General features: G+C 29.7%; 1 protein-coding gene across 3 annotated transcripts; it reads left to right on the forward strand.

The window, feature by feature from the left end:
• The first annotated feature begins 4,057 nt into the window (after positions 1–4,057).
• LOC105640844 (chromatin remodeling protein EBS) lies at positions 4,058–13,276 on the forward strand. 3 transcript variants are annotated; one of them, XR_016320044.1, is made up of 6 exons: positions 4,062–4,379; positions 4,719–5,061; positions 5,176–5,244; positions 8,140–8,278; positions 9,157–9,269; positions 12,937–13,276. XR_016320044.1 is itself a non-coding variant. In XM_089719059.1 (5 exons), exons 1-5 carry the CDS (start codon positions 4,307–4,309, stop codon positions 12,961–12,963), a joined length of 651 nt encoding a protein of 216 aa, XP_089575185.1. In that variant the 5' UTR covers positions 4,064–4,306; the 3' UTR covers positions 12,964–13,276. The 3 variants fall into 3 exon arrangements, 1 of the variants encoding a protein (XP_089575185.1); XR_016320043.1 differs by lacking the exons at positions 9,157–9,269; positions 12,937–13,276 and adding an exon at positions 6,832–7,372 and having other exon boundaries at positions 4,058–4,379; positions 8,140–8,279; XM_089719059.1 differs by lacking the exon at positions 9,157–9,269 and having other exon boundaries at positions 4,064–4,379.
• The last annotated feature ends 4,978 nt before the right edge of the window (positions 13,277–18,254 follow it).

Genomic DNA, 18,254 nt, shown 5'->3' on the forward strand with positions numbered 1-18,254 from the left:
ATAGTGGAAATCACTTTGACCACAATGCATTATTATTTACACAATGTATCAGACAAAAGAATATATGCACATACATACAGATTCTTGAAATCCAAAAAGTGACCAAAACAAAAATATATAGTTTTTTTTTTCCAATTTCCTAAACACTATTTTGTTTTAAGTCAAATAGATTTAGGATATAAGAGTAAAAAAATATCAAGAAAATTAAAAATATTTAACCATCAATAGGCCATCTATTTATTGCAAGGGAGATATAAATCTCTTACTAAATTAAAATGATAGTAGTTACAAATTATTCAATAACGAAAAAACTAAAAATTTATAATTAAGAATAAAACTCTTTCACAACTCGCCTAACAAAAACATCGTTTCATATGTATATAGATATATAAATATCAATAAAATATTATATATATTTTTTAAAATTAAAATTTCAATTGTTTACCCTCTCATGTTTAATTATGTAAATTCTATTTGAAAATTTACTTTTTAAAATAATATATCCAATCAAATATAACAAACATAAAAAATAAAAATATTAATAAAAATAATATACTTTTTTCTTATTTTTTATCTCTCTCCTAACTAAAATATTATATTATATACTATCTCCAACGCATTTTATTTGCATGGTTTGAAAAAACACACATATTACGAATTTAGTCAATAAAAGTTATCGTGTCATTCTTTATCTTTATTAACTCATTAAGATACTAGAAGCTCTTCATTCAATGAATAATTATAAAATTTATTATGAAAAAATAATTGTTTACATATATAAATTTAGAAACTTTGCAAACATTTTGGGATATCCAGAAAAGGAATAATAAGTAAACAAAATGAGACAAAAAGAATATATTCTATTTGAAAATTTATTTTTTAAAAATATATCCAATCATATTACAAACATAAAGAAAAAAAATATTAATAAAAAAAGTATATTTTCTTTTTTTATCTATATCTTAAAAGCATGAAATATTTAATAATGTAATATAAAAAATGTCTCATTATCATATATATTCATTAAAAATAAATTTAGTAAATATAAAAATTAAAATTTGAAATGCTTAATTAAATATATGTATTTATTCAAAAAGATTATTATTTTGATTCATTAGAAAGCCTGATGGTGGAAATAATACTGCGAACTAAAAAATAATCAAATTGATAACTCATCTAATAAAAAAAAACGTTTCAATGTATATAAATATATAAATCCATCAATAAAATATTATTTTTTAAAAAAATTAAAATTTTTAACTATTTACCATCCAGGTTTAATTATGTAAATTTTAATTGAAAATTTGCTTTTTAAAAAATTTATCCAATCAAATCTTACAAACATAAAAAAACATTAATGAAAATAATATACTTTTTTCTTTTTTTTTTATCTCTCTCCTTATTTGAATATTTATTTTTTTTAAAAAAATATCCAATCGTATCATACAAACATAAAGAAAAAAATATCTTCTTTCTTTTTATATATATATATTTCCGAAAAGAATTAAATATTTAATAAATAAAATATAAAAAATTTTCAAATCTCTCATTATCATATATTCATTAAAAATAAATTTAATAAACATAAAACTTAAAATTTTAAAATGCTTAATTTATTTATATTTATTTATTTAAAAAATAAACACTTGTAGTTGAGAGAATTCGAACTCGAGACCTCTCACTTCTCACATGAGTGAAAAGATAATCAGACCGTACATGATTGGCTGAAAAAAAATAATTTTTATACATTATGTCCAATCAACTAATAAATTATAATTTTTTAATTGGCTGTCATTAAGGGTACTTTAAAATATTTTAAATTTTATTAAAAGTGATATAGAAAATTACATTATTTCACTCTATTCCCATTTTATATATAATATATATAGATATAGATTACCCTTAAATAAATCAATAAAGAATTCGGTGCTTACCCCGTCCAAGCCATGACCTCTTTCTACCGAAGTCCATTTCTAGAGACATTTAAATCGAATAAATTCATAGAAATTGATTTGAAGAGAATAAAATAGATCTGTTGGGGTTTTTTTGTTTATAGTTTTTTTTTAATTTTATTTTATAGAATTGTAGAATATATTGATTTTTTTTAATGAAGTTCATAGTTCTAGATAAGAAAGGTAGCTGACAAGTTTGATTAAAATAACTAGTAATCTATCTATATTCAGAAACAAAGAGAAAATTTGTAAACGCTTCATGAATTTTATTTTTCTTTATTGACAAATTTTTTGAATTTAATTCTTAGTTTACTTACATTTGAGTGGATATTAATATTTTTGTAAAATCTGTTGACAAAATCTGTATTATTTATATAAGACTTTTAAAATTTAAATATAAATAATACTAATCATTATCCATTCTACTTACTTTCTATTTAAGAAAGACCCGGCGAAAGGTATTTCGTGATTCAGTACTCGATTAGCTCGGGGAAGATTACTCGTTACTCGATTGCATTTTTAGCAATAATATTAACACTAGTGGTTCTTTTGCTTATAAAATCAAATTAAATTTTCACATGGCTGAGGCTATATGGCGAAGGAGACCGGTTCAAAACCTAGGGTTGCGAATCTTCTTTTCCATGAAACTTTAAGCACCTCCCTCTCTTTCCATGTTGTTGAATTTTTAGAGGTTTGCTCATGTGGGAATTTCAAATCTTAATTATTTTGTTGCATTCATCTATTTTAATTTATATGCAAGTATCAATTTAGCTGCTATATGGGCGGTTAGTTGCTCTGAAGTGTAAAAACGACATTTTTGGTAGCTGCTGATATGGGAGGTTAGTTGCAATACTGTTGTTTTTTTTTTTTTTTTTACCATTCAATGTTCGAAGTTCATTAACCCGACTAATCTAGATTAGCGCTGGACAAATCCATAAATGGAGTACAACGCTCATTTTCTATATTTTAAAAAAATTTCATATGTAAAACTTGAACTTGAGACTTCCGAACAGAAATCGGTTTACTTTCTAATAATGCTGATTTTGTAAACGTTTTTTGTTTCAAAATTTTTGAATTTAATCTAATCTGATTTATATATATCTCCATCTACTATAATCATAAGAAGAAGACATCCATTTTACCTAGTTTCTTTTTTTCTTTTAATTTTTATTCATTTGACCAATTGATCAAATATTACGGTTTCGCCCTATTATATGGTATTTATTAAGATTATAACACAATGGTTTCAATCATTTTGTTAATTGTTTAGGTTTGTTTGTTCGGCTATAAAATTATTAATTTATTTCATGTGCAACTAAAAAGTAGGAGATTCATTGTTAATTGTATTTGTGATTTTTTAGATGAATTCTCAAGACCATTATACCATCTCCCATCATCCAATTCATATGAATTCTTAGAATTTAAATATGGTGATAATTTAAATTGTGAATTTCAAGTTTTTTTAATTAATATATTAAAAATAGCTTGAGTCTTTATGCTCACAATGAAAAAATATATCAATTAAAATTTTCAATTTAATGCTAAGTGCGAATTTACGACTAGTTACAATATATTTTTAATATCCAATATTTAGTCGGTATTTTCTACGTAAATATATATGGGTATACATACAATTATACTTATGATGTTTGGATTTTTATAATTTTTTTTAGTGTCCGAATAAAATAAATTTGCAATTAAGTATTTGAAAATATTATTTTATTTAAAAAATTAAAATGGATGATTTTACTCGATATAAAACATTCATTGGCTTCATTTTTTACTTTTCATTTTTTTAAATTTTGTCTTAATATCTCTGTCTTAAAAATAATTTTTAATTTTCTTCTAATTTAGAAATAATATGAAACAATAAGAAATAGGAAAAAAAATGTAATAACGTAGCAAAATATATAAAGTAAAAATTCATCATGATTTATTGATGAAAAGATTCAGCAAAAATGTATTAAATTGTATAAAAAACATTTATACAGATGCTTGATTTCTTTTTTTCTATACGTTAAAATAAAAAATTTTAAAAAATTTAGACATAAAATTTTCAATTAATCCATAAATAACAGAATGACTGATCATGGATAATGACGTGTCCTCCATCTTTCTTCTCCTCGCATCACAACAAAGCCCACCTTATTACACACACTCACTCTCTCTCTCTAACACAGAGCTTGCTAAAGCTGCAATTCCTAGCTCTTAGGGTTTCTTTTCCTCTCCTCTCCTCTCCTCTCCTCTCCAAACAGGCTGGAACTTTCTTAATCCTTACACACGTTTCCACATTTCACCTCCTTTGTCGTCCCTTTCTGTTCTACCTTCAAAGCAAATCCATAACCAACCGATTCATGGCCAAAACTAAACCAGGCAAAAAAGACCTCGATTCTTACACTATCAAAGGCACCAACAAAATTGTTCGACGTATATACTTCCTCCTTTAACTCTCCATCCTTTTCCCTTTTTGGTTATGGGATTCCATGAATTTTTCATTTAAATTCGTTTCCTCTTAAAACCCGATTTTGAAAATCTTTCCCTTTTATATCATATCATGTTTTGAAAATTCGTTAATTTTTCTGTTTTGTTGATTAGTTTTGCGTTTTTGCTTTTCTTTTCTGTCATTTGTTACGTTTGGGTTATTTCATATTTGTTTGTTCGTTTTGGTCTCTTTTCAAAATCCAAAATTTTGTTTTATTTTTTTTTAAATTTCCGTTTTGATTATTCGGTTTTGGGTTTATTTTGAAGTTTTATTTGTTATTGCAGCTGGGGACTGTGTGTTAATGCGTCCTTCGGACTCAGATAAGCCTCCTTATGTTGCTCGTGTTGAGAAAATTGAGGCTGATCATCGCAACAACGTCAAAGTCCGTGTCCGGTGGTATTATCGGCCAGAGGAGTCAATCGGTGGTCGCCGCCAATTCCATGGTGCAAAAGAGCTCTTTCTATCGGACCATTATGACGTGCAAAGTGCACACACAATTGAAGGCAAGTGCACTGTGCACTCCTTCAAGAACTATACTAAGCTTGAAAATGTTGGAGCTGAGGATTACTTTTGTAGGTTTGAATACAAGGCTGCCACTGGTGGTTTCACCCCTGACCGTGTAGCCGTGTGAGTATTCTAATTCTTATGGTTTTTCTGTGATTGGTTGCGAATTTGTTTTTGTTGGTTTTAGGTATTGGATTAATTGGTACTTTTGATTGTTTTTTTTGTTCTCCTTTGAAGTTACTGTAAATGTGAGATGCCATACAATCCAGATGATCTAATGGTGCAGTGTGAGGGTTGCAAGGATTGGTAAATTTTCTTTCATATTCTCCTTTTATGACTAGAAGCATATTTCACTTGTTTTATCTACGTTTTTGTTTGTTGAAGCAACGCAGATTTTGATCTAGAGTGGACATTTCATTCTTTTGCTCTATTTCTTTCATGTTTCGTGGCAGTAGCTTCATTACCGTAACAGTATAATACTTGTAATAGCATCCCATGCACTTTTATCCTGTTTGTTTAGCTAGTTTGCGCTTTTGTTCATTTGGATTTGCCAATTTTATGGTATATGTAAATGTTTTGAAATATGCAATGAAGCTATCTAATCAGGTTGCACATTTAGATATGTGATATTCATTCAACTATTGCAGATAATATGTTCAGGACTCCTGTGAATCTTGTTGTGTTTCAGAAACACATTTCCATGAGAGTTAATTGTCTTCAGCAACGCATGTTGACATAGCCTGAATTTTGACAATTCCAATTTTGTTGATTGGAAATGAAATGCTTTTGTCTCCTAAAATTTTCCTATTTTGGTTAGTATTGGAACTTTACCTAAAGCATATTGAGGATTGCAAGATTATGGCTGCAAATGAGCCAATCAACTTGATGAGCTGTTTGATGCTGCCAAGGTCAGGGCATTTAATAAATGAGCGTAACTTGAAATGAGTGAACTTGCTTGCTTTAAGCTCATGAAATTCTACGGAAATTATGACCTTTTTAGTTCCATATAATGTGGTCCCTCAAGTTATGCAGTTTTAAACAATATTAAACATTATAAGCATGGTTAAGCATATTGAAAATCCTTCAAATTATTATTTGAGATTTTGTTGAATAAATTTTTGAACAATTTCATTTATAACTTTGTCTCTTGAGAAATTTTTTAGCTCCTTTCTGGCTTATTCAACAATCAACCCATTTGAACAGCATGGTTTGCACTTGACTTCTTTATAAAAGGAGACAAGCCTAGACTGCATACAAAAATCATTTCATAAACAAGCCAAATCTAATCATTCAAAAAATTGGCTCAACACATTCGTGGCCCTGTGCATGAATTTAATTGTGGTTGGCAAATCTTTGAGGTGTACATTGATTCATCCGGTTACAAATGGTGCATTTACATCTTCCTGATTGTCTAAATGGCATGCTAGTAAGTTTCCAAAAGACGTGTCAAATAATGGCTCCCCTTGAATTGCAATAATATCTTGTGTTTTGGCTTAGAACTTCATGAAGGTAGTGCTTTTATGAAACTAAAGTTATTCAATTTAACACAAACTTGCAGGCTCTATTAGCCATTTCTAGGCTGTAGATTATTTGTTCTGCACCAACTTCAGCAACTTGTAACACGTGGAGATAATCATTGAGCTGTCATGCTAGTAGGGTTTTGTCAAACTTTGCTCTTTTTTTTTTTTTCTTCTTTTTTCTTCTTCCCACACATTTCCATGATCTATGCATGGTTTAACATGTGATTATTTGTAATTTTTCCTGTAGCTCCTCTCCTAATTTGTCCAAAGTCATTTCATTCAATAGTTGAATGGTTAAACCTTTGCATGGTTAACTTTTTATGGACTCCTCATGTTTCAGGTCCTCATAATCAATTATGTTGCATCCTTGCAGGACCTGCGGAGGGCATTCGTTTCAACCAAAATTTCTTTTGAAAAATTCTTTTCAAAATAATTTTCCTAAAATGATTGAAATACTTAGAATATCATATGAGAAAATCAAGATGGTTTTCATTCTTAATTTGATATCAACCACGGAATTGTCCTGGTATAATGCCTGGAGCATCCAAAGCAGGGATAAATCTTTTTCAAGTGCAATCAAACATGACTTAGACAGATTGTAAATCAACGCATTAACCATGTCTGAGGGCAAATGAGGGCTATATTCTAGTAACTTAATGTATCAAATTAAATCTTGAAGTGTGAAGAAACTTGAACATCACTTGAAATAACAGTGCTGGTTTGCATATCAACAAATTAGGACCTGAACCATTCTCTCTCTCTCTCTCTCTCTCTCTCTCTCTCTCTCTCTCTCTCGTGATTTATAATTATAATCATTAAGAATGGCTTTCAAACGATTGGTTATGGAAGATCATTAATCAGTGGAGGTGAAATCAGCAAACTTGAGTTGTAAATTGCTGCCTAGATTCGAAATGGTAAAATTTCTACTTAAAACGTGTTATCGTGATGGTTTTTGGGGATAGTTTAACTGAAAGGTCATCTTTAGACATTTATGTAACGTCAATTGCTTGCTATCGAATGGAGGCAAAAATCTTCTTGTTTTATTAGTGTTCTTTAGGATTGGGTAAAGTTCATATAGGTTCTTTTAGTTCTTTTGAATCAAGAGTCACCTTGTGTTTCTTGTCTGTCCAAGCTTGTTCAAAAATATAGAGATCGCTATAGTGTTCCATGAACAAAATTCTTTTATACGTATCCAAGCAACTGCACTGATGTCTTCTAGGGGGCACACCACAAGAAATCATCTGAATGGCCAGCAGAACTGTGTTGTGTTTTGTTTAAACATTTACTGCAATGCTCAATTTAGGATGTTATATACTACGCATCCATAGTTGTTTGAGATTGTCTTGTTCTGCTGTTGACTAAAATTGTGAAGGGGCATTTTCCGGTTACCAAGTGGGATAGAGTAACACATCCATCTAGCTGACCCCAACTTGTTGGGGAATAAATTTTAATCGAGTCACACAAACTTTCTAGGAATAAATAAATAAATCAAAAAACAACTTTGATGGTTGAGCTTTTAACTAATTGGGATGCACTTGTGAAATTATGAGATATCACATAACACTCCAGTATGATATTACAATTATTATGTATTCTGGGGTTTTTATTTTTGTACTTCAGCAATTATGCTGTAAGAACTCTGAAAAGTGGTTTTCCTGATACCTTTGCTGATATGTTGCAGGTTTCATCCTTCTTGTATGGGTATGACTATTGAAGAAGCCAAAAAGTTGGATCACTTTCTGTGTTCTGACTGTTCTTCTGATGAGGATGCAAAAAGATCTTTGAATGCATTCCCAGTATCACCATCTGTTGAGGCCAAGGTGAGTTTTGTGTTCCTAGAACAACTCTGGTTGTGGGTGGAGACTTTGGGCTGAATTTCTGTAATGTTGTTTTAGCAGTGTGAAGTCCATTGGCAACTAGTAATCAGTTTATGTGCATAATGTGATAGCATCTTTTCTTTTACCTGTTCCAATTGTTGTAGAATTCTTATATGATGGTAGCATGGGCAGTAAATTGCTAATTATTGAATAGCAGGGTGCCAAACCATATGTTATGACTAAGTTCAGGGAATTTTAGTAATTTATCCTTCTTAATATGCATGCAATAAATTTGCACAAAGTGAGATGTAGGAGAAATGGCTGGGAGGAAAATAGTTTGAGGTACAAGTGCTAGTTTTGAAGCATCATATGGGCCAAGGAAAAAGTAAAAAAGCTGTAGCTGATTGTGTTCTTGCTTACTAATTGCTGATTGTGATTCCATGAATTGCTTTATAAAGTCTCTCAATGGAATAGACTTGCATGGTAAACATCATGTGACTTTTCCCTATCAGATTCTGCCTTGGCCATCCTGTTGCTCTTACTGATACATTTGAAAATGCGGAGGAGTTTTTTTGCCTTTTCTTTCATGTTGAGTAGGCTGAACCCTGATATGGGCTAAATTGAACTATATCCAATTTATGTGGAATTAGGAATTGCCAACTTAATCTGATCAATTTCTTTTGGTAGATAAGCAAATATTTGTCTTAAGTAACATGTTGGTCCATGAACGGCATTGTTGCCAAACTGGTTGTATTACAATATGAAATTTAGATTATCTGTTCTCTGGTGGTTAGTTACTGTCTACTCTTTCAATAACAACATGCAGTTAACTAATACTCAAATGATGAGGGAATAGGGCCTTATTTGGATTTCTTTTTTAGGTTCCTAAGAAGCATGCTAGCTGATGCTACTTGCTGAGCAACTAAATCTATGTGGGTCTATTGGAGGGACAGATCTACAGTGGGGGCAGCTGCCCCCGCCTGGTCTTTTACATGTTAGTATATGGTGTTTTACATTTTAGTATGTATAATTACAATAATCTGAATTTTCTCCACTAACTTTTTACTTTCGGCCCCCACTAAATTATTATTTTTATCCATTGCCTCCGCTAACCAAATATTTCGGGTCTGTCCCTGGTCTATTGATTGAAGATAAAAGAGGGATATATCTGATAGATACATGCATTATCAGTGTTGATCATGGAATGTTGAATTAGATAGATTGATACATGATTAGTTGGTGTAAAGCTTTACATTTTAAACATGAGGCCCCTTTTGAAGTTGAATTGAGTGCCCTAGAATTGCAATTGAAGTCCTTAAATTCAGTTCAGCTGTTTGGTGCTCACTGAGATATAGCATTGCATTTCCTTGTCCAATCCCTCGGAATTGCAACATAACTACAGCAGACATTTTATAATTCAGAGGGGCAACTTCAAAATTGAAATTGTGAGCCTCTGGAATAGGTTGCTCAGCTCATGGCGATAACAACAACTAACAATATATATTAATATTAATTATTTCATAGTATGAATAATTTAATGCATTAAAATATTAATACAAATTATAAAATAATATATATAACATTAAAATTTAAAAAATTGTTATATTTATCTAATATTTTATTGGTTATTTACTTTATTTATTAATAAATGAACACTGTTAAAATATTAAATAATGCAAATAAAATAAAATATTATATTATTAAAAAATCCATTAGTTATTAAAATGTATACTTTATATATTTTAGTTATATATTATGTTTTACTTGTAATTATATGGGCTTGTATACCCTGTTGAGAAATTGGAAATTTTATTGCTATAGCTGGCTTCTTAAAGTGGCTTTTTGCATCAAGTCTTGATCATAATAAACTCATGTAGTAGTTCTTTTAAGTGTTTAAGCACCATACTCTTATCTATTATTATTATTGTTACTATTACTTTAGTAAACGTGTTATGGTTATCTTTTCTTTTTCTCCTTGAAAGACATAAATCTATGTCAAAAAAGTGCCAGTTTATTGTTATTTGGTATTCAATGGCTGGCATAAATATGAGCTTTCTATTAGCTTTAGCTTTTTAGATCTACGGGCGACTTACTCGATCTGGATGTTTTAATTACGAAGTATTTTAGTTTTCATCACACAAGGGTTTTCAGATGGATGCAGAAAATATATAACTTTCTGGTTGCATTCTTAAAGCATCAACGATCATTTTGAGTTCACTAACTCACATATGCATGATCTGTACAAGAATTTGACATGCTACTTTTACGCTAGTAGTCTTTCTTTAGCATTAAGTTCTTCATGCTTGAAGCAGTGTTATCACCAGGTGCACTAGGCGAGGTGAGGGATAGGCACCTGGTATATCTTCAGAAGAGGCAATATTATAACTGGGCGTTGCCTAGGCGCCAAGGTGTTGCAAGGCATAGTAATGTTCAGGCAAGCGCCTCAAATAGAAATTGCTACTCCCCATATTGATATTAAAATCTTAGGTTAACATTTAATAGAAAAAAAAAAGAAGCTAAAAGTGGCTGGAATATAGAAAGTTTGACAGCCATTTAATAATTAGGTCAAAAGTTAACACAAATCTGGAAAAAAAAAAAAAAAAAACAAAGTGGCTGAAAATTGGAAACTTTGACAGCCACTAAATAAAAACATCAAAATCTAATCTAACCATTAGAAATAAGTATAACAAATATGGGAAAAAAAAAAGAAGAGAAAATGGCTTCAAATTGGAAAGCTTGACAGCCAATCAAAGAATTAGGTGAATAAAATCCAATAAATAGGAAAGGAAAGCACGTAGTTTCTGCTATATGAAAGAACATAACAGACTCAATGTAAAAAAGAAAATCCTTAGCAACTAGGATTTTAAGTTTACGTGACATAGTTTTGATTCTTATATATTCATCTAGAATTTCTAGATTATTTAATGTGCTTTTTGAAATTAATCTTTGGATGCAATAATTCTAATTCTAAATGCAAGATATAGTTTCGAACTTTTGATTTCTTTAACAATATATCTAGAATTTTAAATTATCTAATGCCTTTTGGAACCAATATAGAATTCTAAATTTTGAGTTGTCTAGAATTTTTAACCCTCATATCACTCGGGCGACCGCCTTGAGTGGCGCCTAGCGCCTCAGGCAATGGAGGACATTGTTGCCTCAACGGTGCCTAGTGCTTTTGAAACACTGGCTTGTAGGTCTGGGGATGGCATATCTGTTGTTTAGATCTAAAATTCTAAATGTCCATCTCCTCAAGTTGTGTGGAAGCAGAACATTGTTGTAGTCTTGTAATATTTGGGAGTTCTTAATATTCTGATTCTAGCTTTAGCTTTTCTTGCGTTTACTAGTTGCCTGTCCCACGGATTGTGGCTTCACCAACTTACATATAAATGAAATTGTCATCTGTACAAATATCTGACCTGGTACTTGCTGGCAGATTCTCTTTACATTTCTTTTCTTTTTTTTTTTAATTAAAATTTGTCTCCTGTTTCAGCTTGCAACAGTCTTCATTCCTATAGAGTTTGGGGTGGCATTTTGTCGTTAGGCATCTAAATGTCTATTTCTTTGATTTTTTTCTCTATTGTGTGGAAGGCAATAAATATTGCCAAAATCCTTGTATTCAGTGATAGAAAATTTTTATGTCTAAATCAATGATATTGCCAAAATACTATGACTAAATCCAACTGAATATCTATGATATATTTAACACTAAGACAGCATTGGCTAATTCCTTAAGTAATGTTTGGTTTGATGTGTATATGGGAATAGAATACAATTCCTGGAATAAGATTCCATTTTCTTCTTTATTTCACAAGGAAATTAATTTTGTTTTATGATATTTTTATATTTAAATTTTTTATGAAATGACAGTATACTTGTAAAAATCTTAAAAATTACCATCAAATTTTATTTACTTATTTTAAAAATAGACCTTGAATAGATTTTTTGCTTTAGACGTCTATTACCATTTTCTTTTCATTTCTAAGATCAACCCAATGTCCCTTTATGTGCCTTTTATTTTGGAGGATTTTACCTTGCGTCATTGTGCATTTTTTAAGTGTAAGTTATGGAACATTGCTAAATTGAAAAAAATAACATTTCAAGTGGTTACTAGTTTCATATGACAAAGATGGGAGCCACAATACATATATTTTTGAATGACATGTTTTTTTAAAGAAAAGCTAATGTATTTATATCAAATACTTCCAACCTAAGGAATTATTTTTGTTAGTATGGAGCCTGGAGAACAATTTCATGAATTCATTTACGTCATGTCTGGATCAAAAGAATGTGGAATTCATTTCATTTGTAATTCATTTCAAAACATTTGTGAAGTCAGCTATAGGCTTACTAATGTAAGATTTTATTTGTAAAATTTTATCGAATTTGATAAGATGGGATCAGGTGTAAAAAATTCCATGGATTTAACGGAGTAGAATTCCAAATAAAGTTCTAATTGGTACCAAATATTTACATGTGTGGATTTTCAAATGACTTGCAAAATCATGGAATTCATTCACACTGACAAGCAAATTGATCTTGATTAATTTGGTTATATTACTTGCCATAATGATTCTAATCGAGGGTTGGCTGTTTTTTTTTTTTTTTTTTTTAAGTTTCTATCCTTTAGTTTCTTAAAGATTTATTTATTTGTTTGCTAGGTGGAGACAAAGCGAAGGAAGAGATAACTGCTAATTAATGTCATGGGGAGGTATTTTCTTGCACATTAGCTCCAGTATGTTGTTCCCTTTGCTCTGTTGAATTGTACAGTGCTGAGAAGATGTTAAGTTTGCACAAACAAGAGGCTCTTTTTTTTTTTTTTTTTTTATTTTATTATTATTTATCATTTTCTAGTGTTGTATGTGTGACTGGACTTAGAAGCTGGGTATTTGTACCCAGTAATGCCCTCATGAGTACTGTGCCAAAAATTGCACTTTATTATTTATGTGCCCATGATGACAATCAAACTGAATATCTAGAAATCCTTCAGATTTGTTGTGATATTGCTGTAACAGCATGCATGATTGTTACCTCTTTTTGTTATTTTCTTTTTCTACCTTCCATTTTAAGGGGTGAAGTTGGATTGAGGAGGCGGTGCGATGATTTGTTTTAAAATAAACAATTTTCTTAAGTAGGTCTCAGTGAATCCTACTTCCGCAGTGTCTGATCAACATCTAAGGGATTTTTATGTTTTGTATAGGAGGTTCTGAACTTTGGTTTACCTGTTCAGCATAGCTGATTAGGTGTGTGATTTCCTTTTTCGAATGGACATGCTCATGGCCTTTGTCAAGACAGCTTTTGCTGTGTTCATCGAGTTATTCCAAATATGTGTTCATTGAGTTATTCAAAACGGCCAGTTATTGATGGAATTGTTCCAGCTCTATGTAAAATATTCATTTTTGGACAAGGGCTTCCAAATATATCATAACAGCACGCAATTAGTAGGGATGGTATGGAAACGCTATGGATGACTCGAATATCGAGTATTGGTTATAATATCAGCTAATGAACATTTGTGTGTGCTTCCAAACATGCCCTGATGCTCTTGTTTCCCTTTTCTATGCATTGTTACTATGCAAATTTGTGGCTACTGGTTTTAACCTCGAATTGCTTAGTTAGTATCGTGAGATTCCCTCTAGGGACAAAGAGAGTTTGTAATATCTTCCTTTTTTCCATACCCATGATCAGAATGCTCGAAAATTAGGTTCTTTCATTAGGTTAAAAGTCATAGGGGGTGAAGTTTTGAGCAAATTCTATTGATAATGTTATCAGTGGAGCACTGGTTATGTTTACACAAGCTTTATGTTGCTATTGAAATTAAATATCAGTCTTCAGTAGTAGTTTTAAAAGCAGAAAAAGAGACTTCCCTTAAAAAAAAAGAAAAAGAAAAGAGAAAAAGCAGAAATTTGTGCTCACAAGGCGTGAAGCAAAGTATCTTGTTTTATTATGTCTGGTTATTTCACTGAATCCAGAGATGCAGGGTCTTCTTCTATGCTCTGAAACGAAATTGGAATTGATTGCTAAGGCTTTGGTTTAGATGTCAGCTCAGTTGGTTTTGGCGTGGCGAAGGGCTCACTAGCTTCGGTCTGGTCTTGTTTTGTATTTTCTTTTTCTCCCCAGTTTGAGATTGGAATCAGCATAGAATATCCGGTTCAATCGGTGTTTCCAGGTTGATTTCGGTCCCTAAACTTGAATTGATTCCTCCCAATTTTGGTGTGGATTAGATTGAATTTTTAGGTTCATTTTGGTCTAGATTTGTATTGTTTTGATTTCAAATTGGTTTTATTTTGAACTTTGGATTGGTGACTAGCTCTATTTTTCATCTTGATTTATAATATTAAATTATTTTAAATATAAAACAAAGAAATTTGTTTTTTTTTTTTTTTTTTTTGTAAACAGTTGATATCCGTACCCCCTTATTAGAGACTGTTTTATCCGGCTTTTCACATAAATGAAGAAATTTGTTAATGTTTTAAGATATACCATTTATCAGCGTCTAATTATTTTCATACACTTATATTTCGAATATATGGATGCTTCTACATTTTACTACTTTTGCCATGATAGTTGGATATTATACTACCCAAGTTACTTTATAGTAAATATAATATATATTTTCCAAGTTAGCAATTACATTTTTTTTTCTAAAAAAGTAAATTTGTAAGTTATCTTTATCTATTGTTCTCTAAAGTTAGGACTATTGATATTTATTAATATTAGGTTTCTTTTGTCAAATGTGCATTTTTTTTTTATCAAAATATGACCTTTTTTTAACATGTATAATTAATAAAAACAAAACAGCAGATGGATCAATATAATAATCTGGATTTCATTAGAAATATACGTCGTTTTATGTTGATTATTTATTTCAAAATACAAGTCATTTGAATATTTTAAGGAGTAATAAATGATGGTTTTTCGATGTTACTTTTATTCATATTAGATATAAAAACTATATTCACAAATTACCTTTAGTTTTGAAATAAAGAGTAATTTAGTTAAATTATCTTTGATTTTGTTATAATTTTATTTTGTTATAATTTAGGAGAATTAATTGTTTTTTTAATTTTCATATAAAATTCTTGAATAACTTATATTTTGGGACAGAAAGTAATTACCTTCACAAATTACCATTGGTTTTGAGACAAAGAATATCATTAATTTTATTATAATTTAAGAGAATTAATTATTTTTGACTTTTTATGCAAAATGTTGGACGAATTATATTTTGAAACAAATAAAGTGAAAAAATATAACTTTGGGGCATAGATCTATTCACAGAAAAGAGGCTCCTATTTGAGAAAGTACTATTTGAATTAATTATGATAGTATAATTTGTTTGGGTTTGTATTAATTATTACTAAAAAGATACGGATATACAATTAAGAATATAAAATTTTTGTAAAAAAAAAAAAAAAAAATTATCATATTCTCCTTAGAATTTGGTGTATTGCTAGGGTTTTTATTATCCTTTGAGGGATTGGGTTTATCGCTTTAGTTATAATCCATGTTTGATTAGGACTAATTACTATACTATATACGTTGAATGAGAATTTCTATTTCTTTTTTTCTCATAATAATATAGATGCTCTCTCTTCCTTTTGACTTAGGACTTAAAAGGTAGCAAAGCAAGTCAAACTTAGACTCATTCTTCCATTAAATACCTTATTAACATTTCCTCGAAATTCACTATGGTTGATGTGTCTAAGGAAGACAATTTCTATATTTGTCCCTATAATAATAGATATGTTATCAAGATAGTTAAATGAGATTCTCCGAAATTTGTTTAGATTACTCTCAATATAGATAGTTATTGTAAAAGGCATTTTGGTTTAGCTGGTGGAGGCGGGATCATCCATGACCATCTAGGGAGATTGAAGTCAGGTTTTGTAGCTAATATTGGCATTTGTTCAGCATTTTGGTAAAATTATTAGCGGTTTATAAAGGACTCCAATTGGCTTGGTTAAAAGGAAACCGTGAGTATAATACTTGCGCTAGTAATTTAGTGCAAGATTGTCGATCATTACTGTAGCAAGATTGGGAAGTGCAAGCTCGCCATGTGTTCGGGGAGGCGAATGCTGTTGCTGATCGTTTGTCGAACCTAGCGTTGTCTACTCTAATTGGGTTACACATTCTTGATTCTCCTCCACCAAAGACTTATTCACTCATTTTTTATGATAGTATGGGTATTAGTAGCACTCATCTTATCCCTATTTAGCATCTTGATTTTATTAGTGAAAGAGATGTCAGTCAATGACTATTTGAGAAAATAATTAACGGATTAAGAATATTCAATTTTATATAAAATGAAAATAATAATATTTAATTTACTCCAATATCTCAAATAATTGAGAAATAAGAAATGTTTAACTTACATAAAGGATTAAGATATATAAGTTGCTAAATCATTTTTAATACATGACTAAATTGTTAGAGGTAAACATAAAATATATGTTGTCTTCTATTTTTTTTTTCTAACATCTCTTCAATGTGATTTCGTTTTTTTTTTTTTTTTTTTTTTTAAGCCAACAAAAATCTAATCTCTATGGAGTATAGTCATTGTATTTGTAAAATTTAACATTTCGTATTTTGTCAAAATGATAATACTATTTTCTCAAAATTATACATATGAAAAGTATTATTTTTTATATGATTCCTGTTATTGATTGAATTAGTTTCTATCTTTAGTAGAACAAAATTTCTATGTTTATATTGAGTTTATTGCTATAATATTAGAAGTCTTAGCAGATCACTTAACTAGATGTAAACACAATGTAACAAATAAAATCATAATTCATATAATTCATAAGCATTAACTTAAATGAAAAAAAAAAAATCATAATCATAATTTTCAGTTCAACTTGAACGAGAAAAGGCTTACGTGGGATATGAACCCACATCTTTTGTGCTGGTGTACAATACCTTAACTATTTGAGCCAAAAGGTGGTTTGATTTTACTCATTATACCTCAAATATATCTTATGATATTACCGTTTCTAAAATTTAATTTGTTATGTAAAAATATAAAAATTTTAATTGATATTACATAAAAGGGAATCTGTTAGATTTTCATTAGAGATCGGATAGAAAAGTGACATGTACATTTATAAAGCATTTTAAAAATTTAAAAGCCCCCACCTCAGCCCTTAAAACTTAAAAAACAATTGAAAAGTTAAAAATTAAAAAATAAGGATGCATGTGAGCTGAGGAGCCAGACGTGCGTTTAGATTTTAGTCTTACTACACCGGTTTGATCCTAGATTTGGATAGTGATAAGTCGTGAAAAAATAAAACTAACAAGTACTTAAGTTTTTGAATAAATGGTTTTCTTTAAATTTGATCTAGCCAACATTAAAAAAGACATTTGATAATATAATTAAGCCAATGAATTTCAATTTTATAGTAATATTTTGCTCTGTTTTTCATGTTTAAGTATATTTATTTCCATGTTAAAGGATAGATAATTATTGCATATTTTTTTAAAAGAAATCAAACTATAAATTTCATTAAAAGGAAACTGTTGAGTTTCAATATGAAAAATACGCAGCGAAATAAGATAATTATAACTAAATAATCAACAAGAATCCGTTTAAACGATTGCCCAAGGTAGGTTGTCAACTGATTTAAAGTAATAAAATTATTTAGAAGAATATCTCTTCTACATATTTTTCAAAACTTCGATTTATGCGGCTAGGTTGTTGCCAACCACAAGTCATCCAATTGTCTGGCCTCTAATAGTATCCATACAAACAGATAATCGAAAAACAATAAAACTATTTTAGAAGGCTGAGAGAATAGAAAGTATGGTAGAACTAATTATCTTACATTCTATGTTTGGTTTTGTGGCTATGAAGAACTTACATTTTTAAACTATTTCTTAAACCTTATATATGAAAATCGGAAGTTATAAATAAATAAGTTATAACTAATATATATATATATATATATATATAGTTTAAATGAATAAATCATAATACATA

The sequence above is a fragment of the Jatropha curcas genome, chromosome 3, assembly GCF_041381405.1.
Source record: "Jatropha curcas cultivar XTBG-Jc1 chromosome 3, XTBG_Jcur_1.0, whole genome shotgun sequence".
NCBI classification, from domain to species: Eukaryota; Viridiplantae; Streptophyta; class Magnoliopsida; order Malpighiales; family Euphorbiaceae; genus Jatropha; species Jatropha curcas.

Excerpts from the sequence above, each read along its gene's own strand:
- LOC105640844 (XM_089719059.1), top strand. The coding sequence starts at position 4,307 with ATGGCCAAAACTAAACCAGGCAAAAAAGACCTCGATTCTTACACTATC. Across the intron at positions 4,380-4,718 it reads CACCAACAAAATTGTTCGAC|CTGGGGACTGTGTGTTAATG; the intron begins GTATATACTTCC and ends TTGTTATTGCAG. Across the intron at positions 5,245-8,139 it reads TGTGAGGGTTGCAAGGATTG|GTTTCATCCTTCTTGTATGG; the intron begins GTAAATTTTCTT and ends GATATGTTGCAG.